The sequence below is a fragment of the Emiliania huxleyi genome, assembly GCF_000372725.1.
Source record: "Emiliania huxleyi CCMP1516 unplaced genomic scaffold EMIHUscaffold_380, whole genome shotgun sequence".
Lineage (NCBI taxonomy): Eukaryota > Haptophyta > Isochrysidales > Noelaerhabdaceae > Emiliania > Emiliania huxleyi.
Genome location: NW_005199119.1, coordinates 25,292 through 46,971, shown reverse-complemented (window position 1 = coordinate 46,971; position 21,680 = coordinate 25,292). Strand labels below are relative to the sequence as shown.

Sequence of the window (21,680 nt, the reverse complement as noted above, 5' to 3'; positions counted from 1 at the left end):
GCGACGCCTCGTCCCGGGCCGCCACGACCCGCTCCGACCCGTCCCGCCCCGCCCCCCACCGACGCACGCCCTCCGTGTACCTCTCCCGCGCTGGACGCGCACGCAGTGGATGCAGAGGTGCCTCTCTCTCTGCGGGGGGCCGCTCCGCACCAAGGTGAACCTTTCCCCGCAGGCGACGTGGGCTTGCTCGAGGCGAGCATGACGGCGATGAACGCCGAGCCCGACCCGGACGCGGAGGACCGCAAGGGCTGCAGCGGCCGCGTGGGCAAGATGGTCTTCTCGGCGGGCGTGCAGCAGCTCGCGATGGTCGCGTACGTGCCGGAGGCGCTCGCGGAGAAGGTGTCGGCTGCTGAGTGGCTCGCGCACGTCTGTGGCGCCGTCCAGGGCGAGGTTGTCTCCCCGCCGGCCGCCGCCGAGTCGCCCGACGGCGGCCTCGCCGCGAGCGCCATCGCTAAGGCCGACGCGGACGCCGGCAAGTTCCCGCTCAAGGACAAGGACACGGCGATGGCCGCCGCCTTCGCCTTCCTCCGCTCAAAGGGCGCCTTCCCGGAGGACAACGACGACAGCGAGGACGAGATGGTCTTTGGCGACGACTGCAACCTCGACGACTACGAGTGAGGCGTGCGGGACGCATCGCTAGATGTGTAGAGTCGCTGTTGGCTCGGCGCGCCACGTGCGACGAGAGGATGCGCACTCGTAAAACGGTGTGGGGGGGGGGGGGGGGGCCTAATGTATTCCATCCCGTTGATTGCTTCCCTAAAATTTGCCCCACTTTACCCCTGGGGGTCCCTGGGGGGGGGCCCCCCCCGGGGGGGGGCCCCACTATACGGCTTTACGCATTACTTATACGGCTTACGGGCCGGGCCGGAACGCACCCCCCAGCCGCCCCACCTCCCGCAGAGCTGGCGTGGCAGGGGTCAGGCAGACCTCGAGTCAGGCCGGAGCTGTCGCCTGGGGTGCGTTGTTCGTTTTCGGGCATGCATCGCTGCGGTGCTGTTATTGATAGAAGAAAATACCTTCAATGGGTGCGTTGTTCACCCAGATGGGCTAGACGAGCGGCCTACCTCCAACGGGCTGTCGCAATACTAGAGTGGAGGTCTACGTAAGCCGAAGTAGGCCACCACTGTGCATCTTATTACTAGTCGAAGCAGCATTCGTCGAACGCAGCAGCGGTCGCATGTGCGGCCGGCGCAACATACGGCGCAAAGAGAACCTGGCGAGCAGACTCGGTGCACGGTGGGCACTCCCAGCAGAGTTGCCAGCCTTCGCAGCTCCCCTCATTCGCGCACCACGAGTCTGACTTGGCTGTCCAGATGATGGTGCCGTCGGAGGCGACGCCGTCAGGACCCGAGGTGCCGCAGTACTTCTTGCCGTTGACGACGAGGTAGTCGTAGATGCAGTCGTCGTAGGGTGGGTCGGACCAGGTATAGGACAGTCGGAATCCCAACACGCTCAGCGGCGTGGCTGGCACATTCGTCAGCGTGCAATTCTCGCCCGAGCCGTACGCGTTTGGGAAGTTGAGGCTGGAGGCGCACGAGCCGCCGTTGGTGAAGACGCAGCCATCTCCCACAAGTTGGACGCCGCCCGGCTGGCGGGGAGGGTACGGGGTACGGCGGCGGGGGGGCGCCGGCGGCGGGGACGGCGACGGAGGCGGAGGCGGCCGCGGAGGCGGCGGCGGGCGGGAGGGAGGGGGGGGCGACGGCGGGGACGGCGGCAGCGGCGGGGCCTGGGGCGGGCGGGTCTCCCAGCAGATGTGCCAGCCAGTCTCGCGGTACGAGTTTGGCTGGGATGCCAGCCAGTCTCGCGGTACGAGTTTGGCTGGGATGTCCAGATGATGGTGCCGTCGGAGGCGACGCCGTCAGGACCCGAGGTGCCGCAGTACTTCTTGCCGTTGACGACGATGTAGTCGTAGCTGCAGGTCGCGTCCCAGGTCGCGTAGGAGATCCGGAAGCCCAGCACAGTCAGGAGAGTAGACGGCACCTGCGTGGCACACGGAATCAGAAACGCTTTTGACGACTCGAACCCGTGAAGCTTCCCCGTGCGCGGGTTACCCCGCACACGGGTCAGCCTGCCTGCCACGTATCCACGCAAGCGTGGTCCGCGCGCATGGCATACAGGCGGTTCGCCAGACAGCGCAGAGGCTAGCCTAGGCGACCGGGGAAGGACTAGCTCAAGGGCAACACAGCGTCACCAGCCGTTGGCGCGCAGAACGAGTCTGCGGCCCCCGGTTGGGACGAGTGCGCGACGCGGATGAACCGCTCAATATGGCCGGCAGCTCGCGCTGCCGGCGGGGTTGGTTGGGGAGAACCGGCACGGGGAAAGCCGGCCTCCCCGGAGGGGCTGCCCCCCGGAGAGGGCCCAACGGCCCCCCCGGGGGGGGTGGGGGCCCCCGCCCCAAGGCGCAAGGGGCGGGGGCGGGTCCTTCCGTGTCGCTCCCCTCGCCGGGAGCGTCCGTCGGGATGGTGTCGTCCGCCCACTCGGCCGTGTTCGAGCCTCTGTCACCCCGCCTGCCACGAGCAGCTAGCTCGTCTACATAGTCGTTCCATTTGTTGTCGCTATGCCCCTTCACATGCCTCCACGTCACGGCGTGTTTGGCGCGAAGGCGTTGCCAGAGGGAGCATGGCTCAAGGCGATGCTGGCACGTGACGGGTCGCGGCACCACAGGTGTCACCGCAGGTTCTCCGCCAGCTGTCTGTTCGTTTTGGGGGTCACCCGCCCCATCATGCATGCTGCCGCGTACTCGCTATCGGGCGCAATACTCCGCGCGAGCCCGCTCGCTGCGGTGACGACGAGGATAGGAGCTCCTGCCCGTGTTGTGTTTTGTTGTCTGCCCGTGTCCCCGGGGCGTGGAGTCTGCTGTGTCTCTGTGGAGATGCGAGGGTCGCCCCCCCCTTGCCCCACCACAATTGTGTTTGTGAATTGAGTCATGAGTCATGAGTGTGATGTGTGTAAGTGTATGTCGAGACGTTTACCTTAGAGGGTGTGGAGGCTGAGTTGACGGAAATCGAGGGACGCGACCCACCTCGCCACAGACAGTCCCGCGCCTCGCCGCTAAGACGGCGGCACGGCCGCAGCTCGTGTGCGTGTCGCCGTCTTTGTCCGGAGTGAAAAGTCCAACGCACTCGTCGGTGACGGTGGTCCCTCAACCTGCGCCGCGCTCGGTGAACCTCGACAGCGCCTTCGCGCTTCGGTGGCATGCAGCTCTTTGCGACAGAAGCCTGGAGGGCAGCTCCTCTGCTGCTCACACGCCCTGCACAGTTGGCATAGCCTACTGTGCGGCTGCCACAGAGCTGTCACACTCACAGCGATGGGCTCGCCCTCACTGGCCCTCAGTCACTTGTGCTGCGGCTTGTGTGAGCGACACTGCTCGGCGACTGCCGGCACACTGTGAGACCGTGTGAGGTAAAGCCACGCTACCAGCGCTTGGTCACATCGGCCCCGAGGTCAGATCCATCCAAAATTCCATCTACTCTACATCTCTGTTGATGGTAACACTTGTCTACTCGCTGGAGCCGAGCAGGAGGGCCCGGCGCACAACCCCTGGTCAACTCACCCTCCACACCCCGTACCTTACCTCAGCCTCTGGGGTCGGGGCGACAAAAATGCGCTAGGGTTGCACGAACGCCTCTGCTGCTGCTCAGCCTCTGGGGTCGGGGCGACAAAAATGCTATGAGGCTAGGGTTGCACGAACGCCTCTGCTGCTGCTCAGCCTCTGGGGTCGGGGCGACAAAAATGCTATGGAGGGAGGCTAGGGTTGCACGAACGCCTCTGCTGCTGCTCAGCCTCTAGGGTCGGGGCGACAAAAATGCTATGGAGGGAGGCTAGGGTTGCACGAACGCCTCTGCTGCTGCTCAGCTGAGGGGTGGCCCGTCTACCGTCTACCGGTAGACCGGGTAGACGGTAGACCGTTTCGTAGACGAGTCTACCGCAGTCTACCAATGAACCTACGACTGCAGTCTACCGGTAGACTTGGTACCTCATGTATCGTAGTTTTTGTTAGTATCGAGGTCTCGTGAGTTTTGGTCCTGATAAATTCGTGGCGCCCGCGGCGAGCCGAGCCAGGCCACGGCGCTCGGCCTGTTGAGAGAAGACCTTCCCGGACGGCAGTGACAATTTACCCGACATCAATCGTCGACGGCAAGCTCGAGAACTGCGCCTCCAAAGTCGCCCAGATTCGCCTCTCGCGGCGCGCTGAGTTAGTATCGCCGGTGCGCCAGCTGGCTCTGCTCCACAGCAGGGCATGCCTGACTGGCTCCTGCTAGCCGTGCGTCCTGGTGGCATCCATTGCCAGCTCAGGTAGCCTCAGGAGGTCGCCTCGCGCACGACTCGGCGCCGCACAGCACCGCTCCGCGTTACTACCGAGTTAGTATCGTCGACCCACAGAGGCTGCTTCTCTGTAGGTGGAGCCGACAAACGCCGGCTGGGTCGACCCCGCCGCCCTCATCGCCGCCGTCGGGGCGGCGGCGGCCTCGGCGGACCATCCGGCGCGCCGCGCGCCCGACGGGGAGGTGTTCACCACTCCTGGCTCCTCACCCCGCCACGCCTTCGTGCAGACGCCGTGGCACCCACCTCAGGCGCCGCTCGGACTCGGTCGACGGCCACCCAAGTGCTTGGCTCGTGCCCAGCCGACCGGCAGGCGATGCCCACTCACTGCTAGGCTAATCTCGGGCCTTCAAGCGGCGGTGTGGTGCCGTGAAGGGCACCGGGACCAAAACTACGATAGTTAGTATCGTGCGGGGGCAGTGCATTAATTCTGTCAAAAATCCAAATCTGCTCCGTGGAACTTATTGGGCTAGGATCATACGTCCGGGAGGCCCTCCTTGCGTGCCGTAACGATCGACAGTGCTGGTACCACTCTCTTCACGTTCACAGGTCGTATCAGGACCATAACTCCGATACATGAGGTAGACCGCGCCGCCGGACGGTAGACCGCCTCGGGCCGTTTGAATATGCAGCCTCCAGTTCTCCACTCTGGCGCCACTTTGGCAGACGAGCGCCGGCAGATGCCCTCGCGGCCTGCCGGCGAACGTCCGTCCGGCGAGAACGCGCGATGAAAGTGCGGTCTGCCGCGCGGGCGAAATCTGCCGGTGAGAGAGGCTGTTGAGCGCGGTCGCTGTGAGCTTCACCTCATGCCATTTCCGTGCGAGGCGCGCTCCGTGTCTTTTATGAGATCAAATGAACGTCTTTACACACTCATCGGGCGGAACCGCTCACTGCAGAGCGCCGCCCTCTCGCGGCTCTCGAGAGCGAGTTTTCGCCAGACAGCCACACGTCCATTATGGCGCGCGTTCTCGCCGGACGGACGTTCGCCGGCAGGCCGCGAGGGCATCTGCCGGCGCTCGTCTGCCAAAGTGGCGCCAGAGTGGAGAACTGGAGGCTGCATATTCAAACGGCCCGAGGCGGTCTACCGTCCGGCGGCGGCGGTCTACCGTTCGGCGGCTGAAAAAGGGGTAGACGAGTCTACCGCGGTCTACCAAGTCTACCGGTAGACTGGGGTCGTAGGTTCATCACGGTCTACCGGTAGACTCGTCTACCAAACGGTCTACCGTCTACCCCAGTCTACCCCAGTCTACCGGTAGACGGTAGACGGGCCACCCCTCAGCTGCTCAGCCTCTGGGGTCGGGGCGACAAAAATGCTATGGAGGGAGGCTAGGGTTGCACGAACGCCTCTGCTGCTGCTCAGCCTCTGGGGTCGGGGCGACAAAAATGCTCTCGGCCCTGGCCAATTCGGTGTCGCGGGCGCTCAGCCCGTTGGGGCCGTCTCGCTTCCTCTGGGCGAGGACCGCGAGCCGCGCGAAGATAGCATCGAGTGCGGCGGCGGACTCGGGCGCGAGCGAGCCCTCGGCGCGCACGTACACGGGAGTCGTCAGCGGCTCGTCGGGTAGCAAGGGCGGCGGTATTCGCGTGCACAGCAGCTGGCCCAGCGGCACCTGCGGCTCCGGGGGGCGGGGTTTTTCTCTGCAAACTAGGGGCGAGGGCCAGGCTCAGCATCTTCGTGTCCGTGTCGCGGCCTCCTCGCCAGCTCATCACTCGCCAGGGCTCGAGGAGGCCGCGACACTGAATCCCCCCGCATCTCCACGTTCTGAGACAGGCCACTAGGAAGCATCGCGACTATGTCGGGGGGCGTTGCTGGGAGAGGCAGGGCAAGCCTCGTCTCCCCCGGGCGCCCGCCGCACGGTGAGCAGCGTGAGCGACTGCTCGTCTTCTCCCCGAAAAACGGCCCGCCTGGCCGTACCGGCGGCGCATGCAGTCAGAGGCGCGTGGCATGCTGGGCGAGCGGCGGGGTGGGCTCCGGAGCTCTCTGCACCTGAGGCGGTAAAGGCAGCTGGGCTCCCTCCCCTCGTCCACCCGCGCGATGCCGCTGTTGTCGATGCGGAAGAGGGTCGATCGTCCTTGCGGGCGCGGGGCGGCGTCGGCGGCATTGGCAGTGGTGGAGGCAGAGGCGTTGGAGGCGGCGGCGGTGGAGGCGGCGGTGGTGAAGGCGGCAGCTTCGGCGGCGTCGACTCCATGCCCCATACCGCTGGGGCGGTTGATGGGACGTGTCGATCTGCGCCACTGCGACAGAATCGACTGCGAGCTCTGGATCTCGCCACAGCCGCTTGCGTTATGCGGACTGTCGCTCAAAGGTAGGGCGAAAGGAAGGGCACGAGCCATTGATCCGGTAATGCCCGAGACCTCCTCGTCTTCTTCCTCGTGCCGCATGCGGCAGACTCTGGACAGTCGCTCGCGATCAAAAGGGCAAAATGGAGGCAGGTAAGAAGAGGGCTTGAGAGGGGGCACGAGACCTACCAGTAGGCTTGGCGACAAATGACTACAGGGAACGTTGTTGGCACTTCCCGATCTCGAGATCGAGATCAGTTGAGCACTTGAGCACTGGATAGGGTCGATTCCGCATGGTACGGGACCCCTCGATCGTCTCACCCTCCCTCGCTGGTGTGCTCATGGGGGGGGGTCATAACAAACACGGTCCAGGATCGAGGTGCACGCCGCCGAGGGACCTCGGAGGGTAGATCGGGCGGTGTCGTCCCCCCTCTCCATCATCTCCGCGGAGATGTCGTCGGTGGTGGCGGTTGTGACCGATCGAGCTACAAGAGGAGCTTGTTCAGCAGGATCTCTCTGACATTGGGTTAGTCTGGCGCACTACCTCACTGGGCCTGAGCCTTTCGAGTTCGCGCGGATTTCGTGAACTCCGAACTCGAACGAACGCAGCCGGCGGGGCCCAGCCCGAATCTCGAAAGTGAACGGACCGCCACGGCTGTGGAAGGCGCGAACTGCGAAGACGGACGAACGTGTTCGTGAACTCCGTTCGAACTTAGGAAAAAGAAAATCATCGCAAAGTTCGTTCGTTCGGCGTGCAGTTCAGCCACGAGCCGCGCTGAACGAACGAACTCGCGCAACTGCGCCACGTGCCGCGTGCGGACGCGGTCTGGCCCTCAATCTCAGGTGCCCATATACACGTACACAGGCGGCACTAGCACAATTCTGACGGTCCGCGACAGTCTGCAATCTAGCGGACTGCGGGCGCGACTACCCCGGTGCGCCGCCGCCCGCCGCGGACCATTGAAAAGGGGGAGGGGGGGGGCGGACCCGCTCAGCCTCGACGCCTCCTTGCTCACGCCTTCGCGTACTTGGCGTGGTTTTTGCGCATGTACTCCATTGAAGGCGCTGTGAGCAGAGCCGCCCTGTGGTGCCTGGGCGCCGTGCGTGCTGACTGGCGAGTAGAATGGGTGAGACGGGGGCTCCCCGAGGCGTCCAGGCGTACTAGGCCTCTAGTAGGCAACCAGGGACTATACAGGCCTGCAGAGCCAAAAAATAAATATTCCGGTTCGTTCGCAGTTCAGACGAACTTCCCTGGTATTCGAACCGGCCTGTGTACTCGGGTAGAGTGTGTATCGCGCGCCTTGCGGGGGGGGGCGGAAAAGAGGAACCTCTTAGCGCCCTCGCCATGGTGCTGCAAGCAGCGCCGGGCGACGACGACTTACCGCCTCCCGGTCCCCCTCGGCACACCTCCGCTGCTTAGGCACTTTACTCGTCTCGTGACGCGATGATCTGAGATCTCGGCACGTGCGCCGCGATTCCTGTACTCGGACACCCTACTGACCTGCTGCCTCGCAGGTTTTCACAAGCTATGAAGTTCACGATGTTTTTCCTCTTCATTTCACGCGACTTTGCGGCGACGGGCCTCTACACCCTCACGGCAGATACTTTCAAGATGTCCGAGACGACAACCATCATCGCATACACAGATCGCCCTCTCCAAGAGGCCGAGTACGGCATGTCCCTGGGCCAGGTCAGGGCGGCGGCGGCCCGACGCACTCTCAAGGCGTCGTCGCTCCGGCGGGAGGGCGCGGAGGCGGTGGCGGCGCGGGAGGAGAGGCGGAAGGCGCTCGACGCGGCGGAGGCTGGGGTCGCGGCTGAGAAGACGAAGGAGCAGATGTCCGAAGAAGAATTTGTGAAGTTGAGCTCGGAAGAGCGGGCTCGGGTTACTGCTGAGGCGGTGGAGCAGGCTCGGGAGAAGACAGCAGACTGGAAGAAGCCTTCGAAGACGGCGGAGGCTGGGGTCGCGGCTGAGAAGACGAAGGAGCAGATGTCCGAAGAAGAATTTGTGAAGTTGAGCTCGGAAGAGCGGGCTCGGGTTACTGCTGAGGCGGTGGAGCAGGCTCGGGAGAAGACAGCAGACTGGAAGGAGCCTTCGAAGACGGCGGCGAAGGCTTACCCGCCGCCCGCCGCCCCGCCTCCGGGCATTCCGGTGGCGGCCATCGTCGTGCCGGCCGCCGTCGGCGTCGTAGCACTCTTTCTCTGTTGCGTCAAGCTTCGCCGCCGGCGGGCTGCTCTCCGAGGCCGAGCCGGCTACCTGCGCCGGTGCCAGAGCATCGACACGAGCAGCGAGTACACCGAAAATGCGCTGCAGGCTTCGCCAGGCACGACCGGCCTTCCTGTTGACGCCCCCTCCGCCTCCGCCGCCTCCGCCGCCTCCGCCGCCTCCGCCGCCCCCCACGCCGAGATATCGGCCAGCGAGGTGTCCGCACCCGCCCTGCCGCTGGATCTCGGCTGGATCTCGGCTGGATCTCGGCTGGATCTGAACCGATGACCCTGCCCGCAGGTGACCATCGACCGGCTGATTGGCCAGGGAGGCCAGGCGGCAGTCTACTCTGGCCGGTGGGTCGGCGTGCCGGTGGCGGTCAAGGTGCCGCGACATCTGCGCAAGAACCACGCGCTGCGCAAAGAGGCGAGCTTCCTCTCGCGGCTCCGCCACCCGTCGGTCTGCGCCCTCTACGGCCACACTCTGCTGCCCGACGGCTCGAGCGCGCTGCTCCTCGAGCTCCTGCCGTCCACCCTCGCCTCGCTCCTCGAGCAGCCGCAGCCCCTCCCCGCCTGCCTCGCCGGCCGCATCGCCAGCGAGGTTGCGGCCGGCATCGGCTTCCTCCACCGCAACAACGTCATGCACCGCGACATCAAGCCCTCCAACGTGCTCCTCGACGGGTCGGCGCACGCCAAGGTGGCCGACTTCGGCATCGCGGCGCTCATCGACAAGACCTCGTCCCGGGCCTCGCCCTCCTCCTCCGCCTCCACCGCCGCCGCCCCCTCGGCCTCGCCTCCCTCGTCAGGCCACACGGCCGGCATCGGAACCCGATACTTCATGGCCACCGCACCCTCGCCCCCCTCCACCCCCGCCGAGCGCCTCTTCACACCTGCGGCTCCTCTCAGCAGGCGCCCGAGGTGCGCTCCTCCTCCTCGCTGGTCCAGCGGTCCGCCTACAACGAGCAGTGCGACGTCTACTCGTACGGGATGCTGCTCTGGTCCCTCATGCACCAGAGGCGACGCGCATAGCCGAGAGGCACTGCTGAGGTCGGACGTCCCCCGGCTTCTGCTGCCGTCAGAGAGCGACCTCCGCTCCTCTTCCCTGCCAGGCACCCTCGCGACGTGGACGAGTACGAGGCGGGCAGCAGCCTCGATGACCTCCACCCCGCTACCAGCCTCCTCCCGGACCGCGCGGCTTTCGCGGACCTCATCCGGAGCTGCTTGCAGCTGCAGCCCGCGAGCAGGCGAGCTCAAGCCTCCATCGCGCCGCGGCCCTCTCTCCGAGCCCTTGTGTGCCTTTTCCCTCTCTCAGCCCCCTCGCACGCCGCTGCCTCGCCCGTCAGGCCTCTGATGGCGGACGTCGCGGCGGACGCGCTGCGCTTGGCGGCGTCCGTTAACGCCCTCGGCTCTGCGGCAGCGAACGCCGTCTTCATCTGTCCCGCGGCGGCACCGGAGGAGGCGGCGATGCGAGAGGGCGCCCGCGAGACGGGGGCGGGCGAAGCGCCTCGGCTCAGACGTCGCGTTCGATGTGCGAGTAGGCGGAGGGCAGGAGGGCGAGCGAGAGCATCGAGCTCACCTACTGCTGGATCGACCTGCCAACGGAAGAGGGCAAGGCGGAAGTGAATGCAAACGCCCACGCCTCTGCAGCGTGATGGCAGAGAGAGGGGCAGCGACGGGGCGCTCTCGCCTGCCCCGCGCCCGCCCCCGCGCCGACCCATTCTCTCTCGCCGCCGCCGCCGGGTGAGTGGTGGAGGAGGGAGAGGGCTGTTGTGAATCAAGTTGTGTGTTGTCCTGAGCGAGACGGACAGAATATATACAAAAGCCGGTTACCACTGATGGATCCCCACCCGAATAACACACAGTGAGCGCCCCAGCGCTTCACTACGCCCTCCGCGCGAAATCGCTAGTGGTGCTTTGTGGTAGTACATTGTACTTTTGATTACTTTTGAGTAGTATGGCGGTCTCTCTTTCGCTACGTGTTCGACGTCGTCGAACAGCAGCAACGTTCGACCATGGCGCTGTTCACAGCGCGCGCGGACGGCGGTTCTGCGAGTCCCGCTCAGCACGACTTTTGTAAAGCGTGCTTGTGGCAAGTTACAGACGCTAGTATCGACTTCAGAGACCCAAACCCGAATTAATAATTAAGGCTCAAAGTATGGTCGAACAACCGTCGAACAAACAGGTCGAACAACGAAAAGAGACTAGTGCGACCGCTAGACGGCGGTCTCCGCCGGCCCCAAGGCTGCCCAGCCCCAGTACCACACCGGCCACGTACACCGTGGCGCTGGAGTCGGTCAGTGAGGCACTAGACGGGCTACGGAACCATGCGCGCGCCGGCCGGACAGGCTGCGCGCAGGTGCCGCGCCGCCTCGATTTCGCACCTCCGCTCCGCGGCCGGCTGAGGGGCCAGCTCGCCCGGCGACAAGCCCAGCCATCGCCCAGTGCCCCGGACCGACGGGGGGCACGCAAAAAAACCGCACCTACGACTAGGGTGAGCACGTGAGGGCGTCGGTGTCGGCCGCGGGCACGCTGCGAGGAGGGCGCGGGTGGGAGCATGGGAGATGCACCACCGCTCGACGAAGACGCGCCCGACGAAGCCCTGCTAGCGGAGGATGGTCGATCCTCACCTACTAGCGTCGGGCGTGTGCAAAAAAGAGCGCAAATCGGAGCTCAACTCGCGCGCGGCTGGGAAAGGGGTGTGGCACCCCTCCGAAGGCGCCTCGCGAGGAGCTGCTGCTGCCTCCAAACGCGCTTGGGCAGCACGTCGGCGCGCCTGCGGGGTGGGTAGAGGTGAAACTAGGCTTGCTGGCACGCGCATCCCGCACCACCCCCACGCCCGCGCGCACCATGCTGCCGTCCCACCTCACAGCCAAGCGCCATCGCCGTCGGACGCGGCGACGCCGAGCGGTGGCCTCGCAGACGACGAGCGCGATGAGGCCGCCGCGCCGCCGGGGTGGCCGGCGCGTGCCAGCCGCTGGCCCGTCCAGCGTGGCGGGACCGGCTCGCCCATCCTGGCCCGCGCGCTTGCCGACGCGAGAAGATCGCGCGCGAGGGCAAATGTGGCAAAAATGGCCCTGTTTGCCTAACCTTCACGGCGACTTCACGGCGGAACGAGTCGGATCGACGACTCACCGCCTGCACCAGCGTGTGCGCCTCGCAATTCTATACGGAATCGATACTTGGTACATCTTCTCAATCGCTCGTGGCGAGGAGCTACGGCCATTCTCCACTTGTGTTCGACGACATCGTCGAACACGATCGAGTAACCGATGGGTACGGTGCCCGAGACCGCTAGACCTCGCAGAGGCGCGGCGGCTATGCGGCCTGAATCGCTCGTGGAGAGGACGTCAAACACAGTAACCGCGCGCGCGCGACGGCGGGCGAGTGTCAGCAGCACAAAATCGGTGCAGGGCCCACGCGGGGCAAGGGTGGGGAAGGATGATGGGGCCGAAATAAGGCGTGCCCGCGCTCTCAATGCCGACGAGCAGCAAGCCGACGACCAGCGCGGAGGCGGAGCGAATCCGCAGGGCGGCTGCTGCCGTCGTCGGTATCCGGCAGCGCGAGCTCTTCGAGCAGCCGTCGCTGCTCATGCTGCAGACAGGTTCGTTTCAGCCGTTCCTGACTTGGGCGCGCTCGACGCGGCAGTGCATCCAGCGCTCGCCCAGCAATGCGGTCCTGAGGCCGGAATGTCGCGAGCCGGGGCCCGCGGCGCAGCCCAGCGCCAGCGCGCCCTCAAGAGCAAGAGCGCGGTCCTGCGACATGTGTGGCGCTCAGGTGAACCGAGCACATATCCCACCTGCCCCTCCCCCCCCCCAAGCGGCCCACCCACAGGCCCCCACACCGCGGGCGGAGTGCGCCCCAGCCGAGATTTCGCGAACGGGTGGACCATCCGGCCCAAGCGCGTGCAAGAGCTCGCCGCCGCCCTCGCAGATCGGGAAGAGCAGCGCCTGCCACCGCTGCTGGTTTGACAAGTGGTGCGCTCTCCTGCCCGCCGCCACGCGGCTTCGCCCCAGGGCCCGACGAGTCCGAGCCTTCGCAGCCCCCGGCCGGCGCCGCTCTCTGCCGACCCGATGCCCCCCCCTCCCCCCTTCCCCGCAACAGGGAGTCCTCAGTCCTGCTTCGGAACCTCGAGCGAAAGGCGCGCCGCCTGCCGCTAGCCACTTCGCCGCCGCCACGCCGCGCTACGCCGAGACCCCGCCCGCGCCCCGCCCGCGCCCCTGCCCGCCACTCCTGTGTCGCACCGTCGTTCAAAGCCGCCACTCCGGTCAGCCACTAATCCCCCCCCCCCCCCTCCTTCACCGCGCTCTGCACCGACAGGCGGGCGCGCGGTCGCGCCTAGCCGCCTCGAACGCCGCAGCCTCGGCCGAAGGCATCATGCCTCGGACCCTCCCTCCTCTGCTCCCTCCCTGCCCTCCCTGCCTCCCCTGCCCTCGGGCCTCACGCCTCCACCACGCCGCTCCCCCCCCTACCCACTCACCCACCCACCCACTCACAGGCTCGGCAGCCGCCGCCTCAGCCTCTGCGGCGCGACCGCCGCCGCCCCGCGCCGCCGCGCCCCAGTCGCGCGGGCAGCGAGGCGCCGCCGCCACCGCCGCCGCCGCCGCCGCCGCCCTCACCAGCGGTGCACCTCCGCCTCCGCTGCCGCCGCTTCTGCTGCCGCCGCCGCATCGCGTCTTGCCCGCTGTGATGGCGACGCCTCTGCTGGCGGTGGGCTTCTGCGCGCCCTCGCACGGCCGCGCCACATCGCTGCCGCCGCCGCCCGCCGCGTCGGGTGCCCGGGTGTGAGAAGGGGGGGGGGGGGGGAGCAGGGCGGCGGAAGGGCAGGGCGGCCGAGGGGCAGGGCGGCGGAGGGGCAGGGCGGCGGCCCGTCGCCTCGCCTCTGCCGCTCGTCTGGGCGCCGTCTCGCGCGACGCGGCCGGCGCACGGCTGGTTCGACCGGCGACCCGCCGCGCCGGCCCCTTCGCCGTCGTTGCCCGCCGCCGTCGAGCTCTGCTTGTCTTGTTGTCTTCTGGGCCCGCAGCCGGTGGCAACGTTGCCCACGCACGCACCGCGGAGAGGAGGAAGAGGGGTGGACGCACACGCCAATCCGCACCCTCCGCCCGCATCGCGTGAACTCGAGGTGTGTCGTACCCGCTGCGGGGCGCGACACCGTTTGCACTGCAGCTCTCTGCTTTTCGGCTCTTGTTTCACGCTCTCTCCGCGCGCGTGCGCACACTGCGCTCTCTCTGATGCGCGATGGCTGAGCTGGCCCGCGGGCGCTGCTGCTCGCACGCGGAGAGAGTCGCTCACTCCGCCCCATAAGGTTGTCCAAGCTCTTTTAAACGAATAGCACCCACACGCTGGGAGAAGAGCTCAGTTCTGGAGCATGCAGCGGCTATTACGGGCCCTCTGCGCGGGCCTCTAGGGCGGGGCGCCCAGGTTCTCCTGCCACTTGAGCGAGTAGCAGCCCGGCTTGCCGGAGAGGCCGTACTTCGGGTCCTTCTTGATCACCTCCATCTTCTTGGCCTCCTCCTGCATGATGGCCCAGCTGGCGTCGGGGCGGTTGGGCGGCTTGTAGCCGCGCGACTCGCCCGGGAAGCAGCCGTTCATGTCCGACATGGCACCATCAAGGTTGCGCTCGAACGGGTTGAAGTTGGAGTAGTCCCGCGGCTTCTCCGGGTCCCACGCGTTGAAGACGGCCTCCTTGGCCTCGATGCCCCAGATGTCGCCGAAGGCCGAGATGTCCGCCATCTGCGGCGACACCGCGCGCTGCACCTGCGAGACCGCGCCGAGGAGGTTAAGCGTGGTCCAGGTGCGGCGTGCGGCGTGTGGCGTGGGCTGCGCGGACCGGCGTCGGGCGGAGCGGCGCGTTGAGCGAGAGCGACTGCGACACGAGGGAGAGCATTTTGGCCGAGATTTATGGTGTCGGAGATGCTTGGCGAAGCTCAGACTGTCAGAAGAAAAACGTTGCTTCGCCACTTTGCCACACCCCCCACCCACCCCACGCCTGAAACGGGCATCACCTGCAGCGTCCTTGCCTCGGCCTCTCGCGCGGGCACCACCACAGCGGTAGACCAGAAGAGTCTCCCAACCAGCTGCCCTGACCCCTGTTTCAGAAGTGTGAAGAGCAAAGAGAATTTGTTTCCGAACACGAAAATCTTGAGAACCAAGACGGGCAAGCAGTGCGCTCCAAGCAAACGACAGGCAGTGTCCCGGGCTGGTCCCGGGCTCGTCGGCGCGAGGCCAAGGGGGAGAGATGTACATGAGCGTGCTACCTAGAGAGGAGGAGCGAGCGAGCGAGCGAGAGGGCCCTCTGCGCGGGCCTCTAGGGCGGGGCGCCCAGGTTCTCCTGCCACTTGAGCGAGTAGCAGCCCGGCTTGCCGGAGAGGCCGTACTTCGGGTCCTTCTTGATCACCTCCATCTTCTTGGCCTCCTCCTGCATGATGGCCCAGCTGGCGTCGGGGCGGTTGGGCGGCTTGTAGCCGCGCGACTCGCCCGGGAAGCAGCCGTTCATGTCCGACATGGCACCATCAAGGTTGCGCTCGAACGGGTTGAAGTTGGAGTAGTCCCGCGGCTTCTCCGGGTCCCACGCGTTGAAGACGGCCTCCTTGGCCTCGATGCCCCAGATGTCGCCGAAGGCCGAGATGTCCGCCATCTGCGGCGACACCGCGCGCTGCACCTGCACCGCGCCGAGACGAGACGAGACGAGGTGACGATGCAGTTGCGGCGGAGTGGCGGCTGCGACACTCGGGGCGGCGCAGCAGGCGAGGCGAGGAGAGGCGCGCGCGGCGGCGGCGGCGGCCGAGCGGGTGCGCGGACCGGCGTCGGGCGGAGCGGCGCGTTCAGCGCGACGGACTGCGAGAGGATCGAAAGCATCGCGAGATGGGGGGTGCGAAGTCTCTTCTCACAACTTCTCCCCCCTCCCTCCCGTGATACCGAATTGTCGCTCTCGTTCACAGTTTTATTTATTTCATTTCTCGCTGCGGTTCGCCATCGGACACTCCCTTTGTTCTCTTCTCATAAAATCGGAGGGTCGGCCCACGTGAACTGAAGCGACCCAACGATTTTATGAGTGGCAGCAAAGGGAGTGAAGGGGCGGGGGCGTGCGGGGCAGAGGCCCGACGTCAGGCGGCTTGTCGGGGTCCGGAGAATTCGAGGGGGGAACGAGGAGGGGGGAATGGGCGGTCGGCGTCGGGGTAGAAGCAACAGGGCGTAGGGGGTAGCCGTCACTTACTCACTTTCCTGCCTCGAAAGGGCGGGGCTGAGGGCCCAACTTGAGAATCGTGCTTTGAGTTGGGTTGTTTCGTGTTGGGTTGGGTTGTGGTTGGGTTGGGTTGTTCCGCGTGAGGTTGGGTCGTCGGCGCGCTGAGGGAGGGTGTAGAGGATGTAGAGTGTAGAGCGCTGTAGAGCTGTAGAGATGTAGAGTGCTGGAGAGCGCTGTAGAGCTGTAGAGCTCTACATCCGCCGCGTGACGAGGCGCCTGCGTTGTAGAGCGATGTAGAGCGCGATTTTGTTGTAGAGTTTGTTGTAGAGGCTCTACAGCCAAACCGCCGGGAAGGCAGTGACTCAAAGAGGTCGAGCCGCGCTAATGGGGTGTCTCCGAGCTTAGTGAAGCTCTGATGGACAGCCCTGACTATCCCTGACACACAGAGAGTCCCTCTGACGGCACACAACACCCTATAACTGCGTCATGACCAGCCTGCCATGTGTCGCCGGTGCCGCATTCGTCGCTGTGCTTCTTTAGCAGGCGGTGGACTGTCGGCTGCGAGGACGGTCGCATTTGCGCGAGGCGAGGCGAGCATTCAGACGCGTTGCATGCGCCATGACTCGCGCCAGCGCGTGCGGGAGCTCCTGGCTGAGCGTTGAGTCCAGGCGAGTTGCGCTGGCCACTATCGCTACGCCGAGCCGAGCTGACGCGCCGAGGCGCCGGCCAGTCGCAGCCGTGAGGCATGCCATAGCAGCAGAGGCACCTGCCACCCATTGGGCGGGCAGACAGAAGGCCAGGGCAGCACTGGCAAGTGCAACGCGCCTCATGTCGGAGAGCGACCGTGCCTCGTTCGCCGCTTATGATGTAGAGTTTGTTGTAGAGATTTCACGTTGTAGAGCGCCTCTACATCGCTCTACAACGCAGGCGCCTCGTCACGCGGCGGATGTAGAGCTCTACAGCTCTACAGCGCTCTCCAGCACTCTACATCTCTACAGCTCTACAGCGCTCTACACTCTACATCCTCTACACCCTCCCTCAGTCGGCGCGAAGGGTGAGGTCTCGACCGCCGCCGCTCACGCCAGCGGACGGCCACTGCCGGTGTTTTTGGCTTCGCCACCGTCCAAGGCGTGCGCCATGCGCTCGCCGGCATCGAGCGAGCAACGTGATCGACCGAGCGGCTTGCTGTGTGGTCGCCTTCTTGTGGCTCTCGTCGAGAGCGTTTTGCGTCCCGGCGGGTGGGAGAATGTGTGTCGTCTGAAGTGTCACTGTGTGCGTCACATCGATGTGGATAACAAGCACGGTCGATCCGTCAAAGCGATACACTCGTTCCTATCACGCTGGAAGGCTTGCACGGAGCTCTGTGCCGGCACACAGAAGAGCCGTGCGGCAAGAAGAGCTCGATGGGGAGCGAGAACCGTCAGATTTTCAGGTGTAGCCTGAAGTCCGTCGCGACGCACTCAATCCCTCCCGAGCGAAAGCCTGTGGCTCTCTCGAACTCGTCGATATATTGCGAATAAACTGCTCTTCCCGCATAGCTTGCAGAGTCAGAGGCGCAGAAAGGCTACGAGTGTTCGACGAGTCTTGCGAGCTGCGCGGTCAAACCTGGGGGGGACTGACCGCATCAAGGCGGACTTCCGAAACCTGGGTGAGCACCTCTGGCAGTTCTCGCTCCCCATCGAGCTCTTCTTGCCGCACGGCTCTTCTGTGTGCCGGCACAGAGCTCCGTGCAAGCCTTCCAGCGTGATAGGAACGAGTGTATCGCTTTGACGGATCGACCGTGCTTGTTATCCACATCGATGTGACGCACACAGTGACACATCAACGACACACATTCTCCCACCCGCCGGGACGCAAAACGCTCTCGACGAGAGCCACAAGAAGGCGACCACACAGCAAGCCGCTCGGTCGATCACGTTGCTCGCTCGATGCCGGCGAGCGCATGGCGCACGCCTTGAACGGTGGCGAAGCCAAAAACACCGGCAGTGGCCGTCCGCTGGCGTGAGCGGCGGCGGTCGAGACCTCACCCTTCGCGCCGACGACCCAACCTCACGCGGAACAACCCAACCCAACCCAACAACCCAACCCAACCCAAAAAGCACGATTCTCAAGTTGGGCCCTCGGGCTGTCCCGGAAAGTGAGAAACGCCGGGCAGCGTGGCGCACAACTGAACCCTCCCATACGTGTTTGTGGCTCCTCCTTTGCTGTCCCATCTCCTCACCTCTTTCCCGCCTGGGCGGGGCAGTGGGCGGGCGCGCGGTGCGGCGTGGCGTGTGCGTGTGTGCGACTGCAACGAAGGACCGCTCGCAGGGGACCATTGGGTGTACAACGAAGCTCTCAAAAAAAGAAAAATCTGGCGCATTTCTAGTGGACCACCCAAGACTGCTTTCAGACGCTTACGCCAATTTCCCCACAACCTGCGCAAATCGTGACCCCCAGAACTCGTGATACCCGAGGAGTCTGGAGCTTCAGCGAATCATGCCGCTCTCGGCACAGAAGCAGCGCGAGCGCCGCGCCGCGCAGCGCGCTGCCGAGGCTCAGGACGCGGCTCGCGGGCAGCGCAACCGCCCGGCGCCGAGCCGGTGCTAGGCCGCCTCCGCTGCGCCTGCTTCCTTGCGCGCCGCTGGACGTCGGCCGAGAAGACCGCTTCCCTCTGGGGACCCGACTCCGCGAAGATCGCGCGCGCGTCGTGAGTGGCGGCGCGCGCGCGATCTCCGTTCCCGGGCACGCCGGTCGCAGCGGCATGGGATCCCAGGCTCAAAAGCGCTCCCGTCAACAGCGAGCGAGCGCCGCCGCTGCTCCTCCTCCCACCGCCGCTGCTCCTCCTCCCGCCGCCGCTCACCGAGACCCGCCGCCGCCGCCGCCGCCGCCGCCGCCGCCGCCTCGCGCCTCGCCTCCGTCACCGCCGCCCTCCATCTCGCAGCGGCGCGTCCCTCTGATGGCGCGGGCGCCTCGCTCACCGGCGCCTCGCCGCCGCCCCCCCCCCTTCTCGCGCCGCTCCGCTCGTGGCCGCCGCCTCCCCTGTCAATCCCGCCGCCTCCCCTGTCATCCCGCCGCCCGCGCCACCGCCGCCACCGCCTCGCGCCTCGCCGCCGCCGCCACCGACCGCCCTCTCCCCTATAGTACGCCGCTGAAAGCGCGGTGCAGGGGGCGAGCCCCCGCTGCGCAGCCTCACCGCAGTGCACCCTGCGCTCTCCGCGCCCCTGACGATTAGTGAGGAGGTGGTGTTGCACAGCATGGAGCTCGGCGAGCGTTTAGCGAGCCCCTCAGCTAGTAGAGGGAAGAAGGGAGGGAGGGGCGTTTCGTTCTAAATTGATGAGAGGACTAGCACTCACCGCCCGCACACTGCCGCCCATCCCTCCAAACGGGCTTCTTGGGTGGAAAGAGATGCCACCGGCGGCTCGACTTTTACTCAAAACGGTCTGGTCGCTCTACATGGTGCTCTCGCCCGAGTGGCTGACAGCAGCGGACGTCCTGGCGAGCGACGAGGCGGCCGTCGAGCTCGTCACCTCGGGCGCCTCCGCGCAGCTCTGCTTCCCCAGCGACTGGCCTCGCGTCTTCAGCACGAGCAAGCCGCTCCGGGCGCTGGTCAACGGCACGCTCCGCGGTGTGCGCTGCCGCGCCGTCGCCGTCGACGCCAGCGGCGAGCGCGAGCCGGCGAGCAGCTTCCAGCGCGCGGCGCAGCTCGCTGCCTCGAGCGACGCAACGCTCGTCAAGGGCTTCGTCGTGTACGAGCTCGCTGATGGGCCGCGCGGGTGCGCATTCGTCGCCATCCGCCGCTGGTGGAACGCGGCGCCCGGCGGCGCTTGGTTCGACGCCGCCCGACCACTCGTGCCTGGCGGCCGCCAGCTCCTGCTTGTCGAGTCTCCGCTCGGCGAGAGAGGCGAGGCGGCCGGGAGAGCGGGCCTCGGCGGCGGCAGCTTCGAGGCAGCCTTGCGGGAGCGGCTGGCGGGTCGGCCGGCTGAAGGGGTCGAGGCGGCCATCGTGCGGCACACGGGAGAGAGAGGGGCGGGAGAGGTCGGCGTGGCTGAAGGGGTCGGTCTCGCTGCGAGTGCCCCAGCGGCCGCTGGCGGAGGAGGCGGAGGAGGCGGAGGAGGCGGGGGGGGCGGAGGAGGCGGAGGAGGCGGAGGAGGCGGAGGAGGCGGGGGAGGCGGAGGAGGCGGAGGAGGTGACTGTGCCGGCGAGACGCCGCATCTCGCCTGCGAGGTGCGGGCGGAGATCGCGCCGCCGCCGCCAGGCGAGGCGGGAGACGAGGCTGCGGCGGGCACGGGCGGCAGCGGCGGCGGCGCTGCCGCGCAGATCGCCGACGGCGTCGCCTTGTTTGCTCGCGGTCTTGTGGGCGGCGCAAAGGGCTGCTTTGAGCGAGCGGCGGTGGCGAGGCTTGCCGAGGCGGAGGAGGGCAAGGAGCGCGGCAACGAGGCCTTTCGCGATGGAGATGGCGAGGTGCCCAGCTGCTCTGCTCCCTCTCACCTCACCCCTCCACTGCCCACCCACCCACTGCCAACTGCGCGCTATCTCTCTCCCTTGCGACCGCTCTGGCTCCACGCTTGGCTGTACCTCCAGGCACCTCTACCTCTCGCCCCTCCCCCCTCTCCTCTCGCCCTGTACCCTTCTCCTCGTCTCGCACACTTCTCCCCCCCCGCCCCCTCCCCACTCCCTCTCCCTCCCTCTCCCTCCCTCTCCCTCCCTCTCCCTCCCTCTCCCTCCCTCTCCCTCCCTCTCCCTCCCTCTCCCTCCCTCTCCCTCCCTCCCCTCCCTCTCCCTCCCTCTCCCTCCTCCTCCTCCTCTGCTCAATCTCACACGCCCTCACCACCACCCGCCTCACCCCGGAGGCGGCGCTCGCGGCATACGAACAAGCGCTCGCCGCTCTCGGCTGCGGCCCGAAGCCGGGTCACTTGCGCAAGGTGTTCCCTAGATGCCGGGATGCACGCCGAGATGCAGCCCGAGGTGCAGCCCGAGGGGCAGCCGAGGGGCAGCCGAGGGGCAGCCCGAGGGGCAGCCGAGGGGCAGCCGAGGGGCAGCCGAGGGGCAGCCGAGGGGCAGCCGAGGGGCAGCCGAGGGGCAGCCGAGGGGCAGCCGAGATGCAGCCGGGGTGCAGCCGAGGGGCAGCCGAGGGGCAGCCGAGGGGCAGCCGAGGGGCAGCCGAGGTGCAGCCGAGGTGCAGCCGAGATGCAGCCGGGGTGCAGCCGAGGGGCAGCCGAGGGGCAGCCGAGGGGCAGCCGAGGGGCAGCCGAGGGGCAGCCGAGATGCAGCCGGGGTGCAGCCGAGGGGCAGCCGAGGGGCAGCCGAGGGGCAGCCGAGGGGCAGCCGAGCTGCTCCGCTCGGAACCTTCTCGGGGCCTTCTCGGAACCTTCTCGGAACCTTCTCGGATGCCCCGCGCAGGTTCCGCCGCAGCCGTATGCCTTCCACTACGAGGTTGGCGTCGCAGACGCAAAGGGCGACGCTGCCACCGCCGAGTTCGCGCGCATCTTGCGGCTGCGCGCGCCAAAGTCCCTCCTCACCAAGCTTCACGCCAACACCGCGTCCGCTTTGCTGCTGCTGCAGGCCGCCGCACCAGACAAGCCGCCCCAGACCGGCCGCCCCCCCGCGCCGCCTGCACAGGTCTCGTTGGCACCGCCACCGCTCCCCTTCCTCCCCCGCTGCGCAGAGGCACGAGGCGGCGCGAGCAGCAGCAACCAGCTCCATCTCGCTCGCG

The 21,680-nt window shown here is 66.7% G+C and overlaps 9 protein-coding genes across 9 annotated transcripts in view; 6 read left to right on the top strand and 3 right to left on the bottom strand.

The window, feature by feature from the left end:
* Positions 1-198: 198 nt before the first annotated feature.
* EMIHUDRAFT_243186 (hypothetical protein) lies at positions 199-618 on the top strand (the record flags this gene model as incomplete). The annotated part of the gene is made up of 1 exon (XM_005771554.1): positions 199-618. One exon carries the CDS (start codon positions 199-201, stop codon positions 616-618), a length of 420 nt encoding a protein of 139 aa, XP_005771611.1.
* Positions 619-5,050: 4,432 nt separating this feature from the next.
* On the top strand, positions 5,051-5,489 carry EMIHUDRAFT_243183 (hypothetical protein; the record flags this gene model as incomplete). Its single annotated transcript, XM_005771553.1, has 2 exons — positions 5,051-5,087; positions 5,317-5,489. 2 exons carry the CDS (start codon positions 5,051-5,053, stop codon positions 5,487-5,489), a joined length of 210 nt encoding a protein of 69 aa, XP_005771610.1.
* A 147-nt stretch (positions 5,490-5,636) lies between these two features.
* Positions 5,637-6,106, bottom strand: EMIHUDRAFT_243182 (hypothetical protein; the record flags this gene model as incomplete). Its single annotated transcript, XM_005771552.1, has 2 exons — positions 5,637-5,930; positions 6,080-6,106. 2 exons carry the CDS (start codon positions 6,104-6,106, stop codon positions 5,637-5,639), a joined length of 321 nt encoding a protein of 106 aa, XP_005771609.1.
* Positions 6,107-8,128: 2,022 nt separating this feature from the next.
* Positions 8,129-11,103, top strand: EMIHUDRAFT_118114 (hypothetical protein; the record flags this gene model as incomplete). The annotated part of the gene is made up of 5 exons (XM_005771551.1): positions 8,129-8,290; positions 9,104-9,499; positions 9,712-9,800; positions 10,146-10,323; positions 11,044-11,103. 5 exons carry the CDS (start codon positions 8,129-8,131, stop codon positions 11,101-11,103), a joined length of 885 nt encoding a protein of 294 aa, XP_005771608.1.
* A 1,145-nt stretch (positions 11,104-12,248) lies between these two features.
* Positions 12,249-14,138, top strand: EMIHUDRAFT_444991 (hypothetical protein). Its single transcript, XM_005771550.1, has 5 exons — positions 12,249-12,576; positions 12,733-12,776; positions 12,904-12,940; positions 13,120-13,171; positions 13,298-14,138. Exons 1-5 carry the CDS (start codon positions 12,277-12,279, stop codon positions 13,585-13,587), a joined length of 723 nt encoding a protein of 240 aa, XP_005771607.1. The 5' UTR covers positions 12,249-12,276; the 3' UTR covers positions 13,588-14,138.
* Positions 14,139-14,202: 64 nt separating this feature from the next.
* Positions 14,203-14,698, bottom strand: EMIHUDRAFT_470138 (hypothetical protein; the record flags this gene model as incomplete). Its single annotated transcript, XM_005771549.1, has 2 exons — positions 14,630-14,698; positions 14,203-14,556 (listed from the first exon to the last, which is right to left on the bottom strand). Exons 1-2 carry the CDS (start codon positions 14,684-14,686, stop codon positions 14,203-14,205), a joined length of 411 nt encoding a protein of 136 aa, XP_005771606.1. The 5' UTR covers positions 14,687-14,698.
* Positions 14,699-14,906: 208 nt separating this feature from the next.
* EMIHUDRAFT_444990 (hypothetical protein) lies at positions 14,907-15,677 on the bottom strand. The gene is made up of 2 exons (XM_005771548.1): positions 15,601-15,677; positions 14,907-15,460 (listed from the first exon to the last, which is right to left on the bottom strand). The coding sequence occupies exons 1-2, from the start codon at positions 15,655-15,657 to the stop codon at positions 15,107-15,109; spliced, it is 411 nt and encodes a 136-aa protein (XP_005771605.1). The 5' UTR covers positions 15,658-15,677; the 3' UTR covers positions 14,907-15,106.
* A 2,759-nt stretch (positions 15,678-18,436) lies between these two features.
* On the top strand, positions 18,437-19,311 carry EMIHUDRAFT_444988 (hypothetical protein). Its single transcript, XM_005771547.1, has one exon. It carries the CDS (start codon positions 18,729-18,731, stop codon positions 19,197-19,199), a length of 471 nt encoding a protein of 156 aa, XP_005771604.1. The 5' UTR covers positions 18,437-18,728; the 3' UTR covers positions 19,200-19,311.
* Positions 19,312-19,420: 109 nt separating this feature from the next.
* EMIHUDRAFT_243177 (hypothetical protein) overlaps positions 19,421-21,680 on the top strand; it is a gene marked incomplete at both ends in the record, with an annotated part of 4,303 nt that continues 2,043 nt past the window's right edge. Inside the window, 3 exons of the mRNA XM_005771546.1 lie at positions 19,421-19,969; positions 20,192-20,428; positions 21,368-21,474. Coding sequence (XP_005771603.1) covers positions 19,421-19,969; positions 20,192-20,428; positions 21,368-21,474 — 893 coding nt within the window. The remainder of the gene's footprint in view (positions 19,970-20,191; positions 20,429-21,367; positions 21,475-21,680) is intronic.

Coding starts and splice junctions, on each gene's coding strand:
- EMIHUDRAFT_444991 (XM_005771550.1), top strand. CDS start 12,277: ATGCCGACGAGCAGCAAGCCGACGACCAGCGCGGAGGCGGAGCGAATC. Junction 12,577..12,732: donor GCGACATGTGTGGCGCTCAG/GTGAACCGAGCA, acceptor CCGCCCTCGCAG/ATCGGGAAGAGCAGCGCCTG. Junction 12,777..12,903: donor CGCTGCTGGTTTGACAAGTG/GTGCGCTCTCCT, acceptor TCCCCGCAACAG/GGAGTCCTCAGTCCTGCTTC.
- EMIHUDRAFT_444990 (XM_005771548.1), bottom strand. CDS start 15,657: ATGCTTTCGATCCTCTCGCAGTCCGTCGCGCTGAACGCGCCGCTCCGC. Junction 15,461..15,600: donor CGCCGCTCCGCCCGACGCCG/GTCCGCGCACCC, acceptor GGCGCGGTGCAG/GTGCAGCGCGCGGTGTCGCC.
- EMIHUDRAFT_444988 (XM_005771547.1), top strand. CDS start 18,729: ATGGGATCCCAGGCTCAAAAGCGCTCCCGTCAACAGCGAGCGAGCGCC.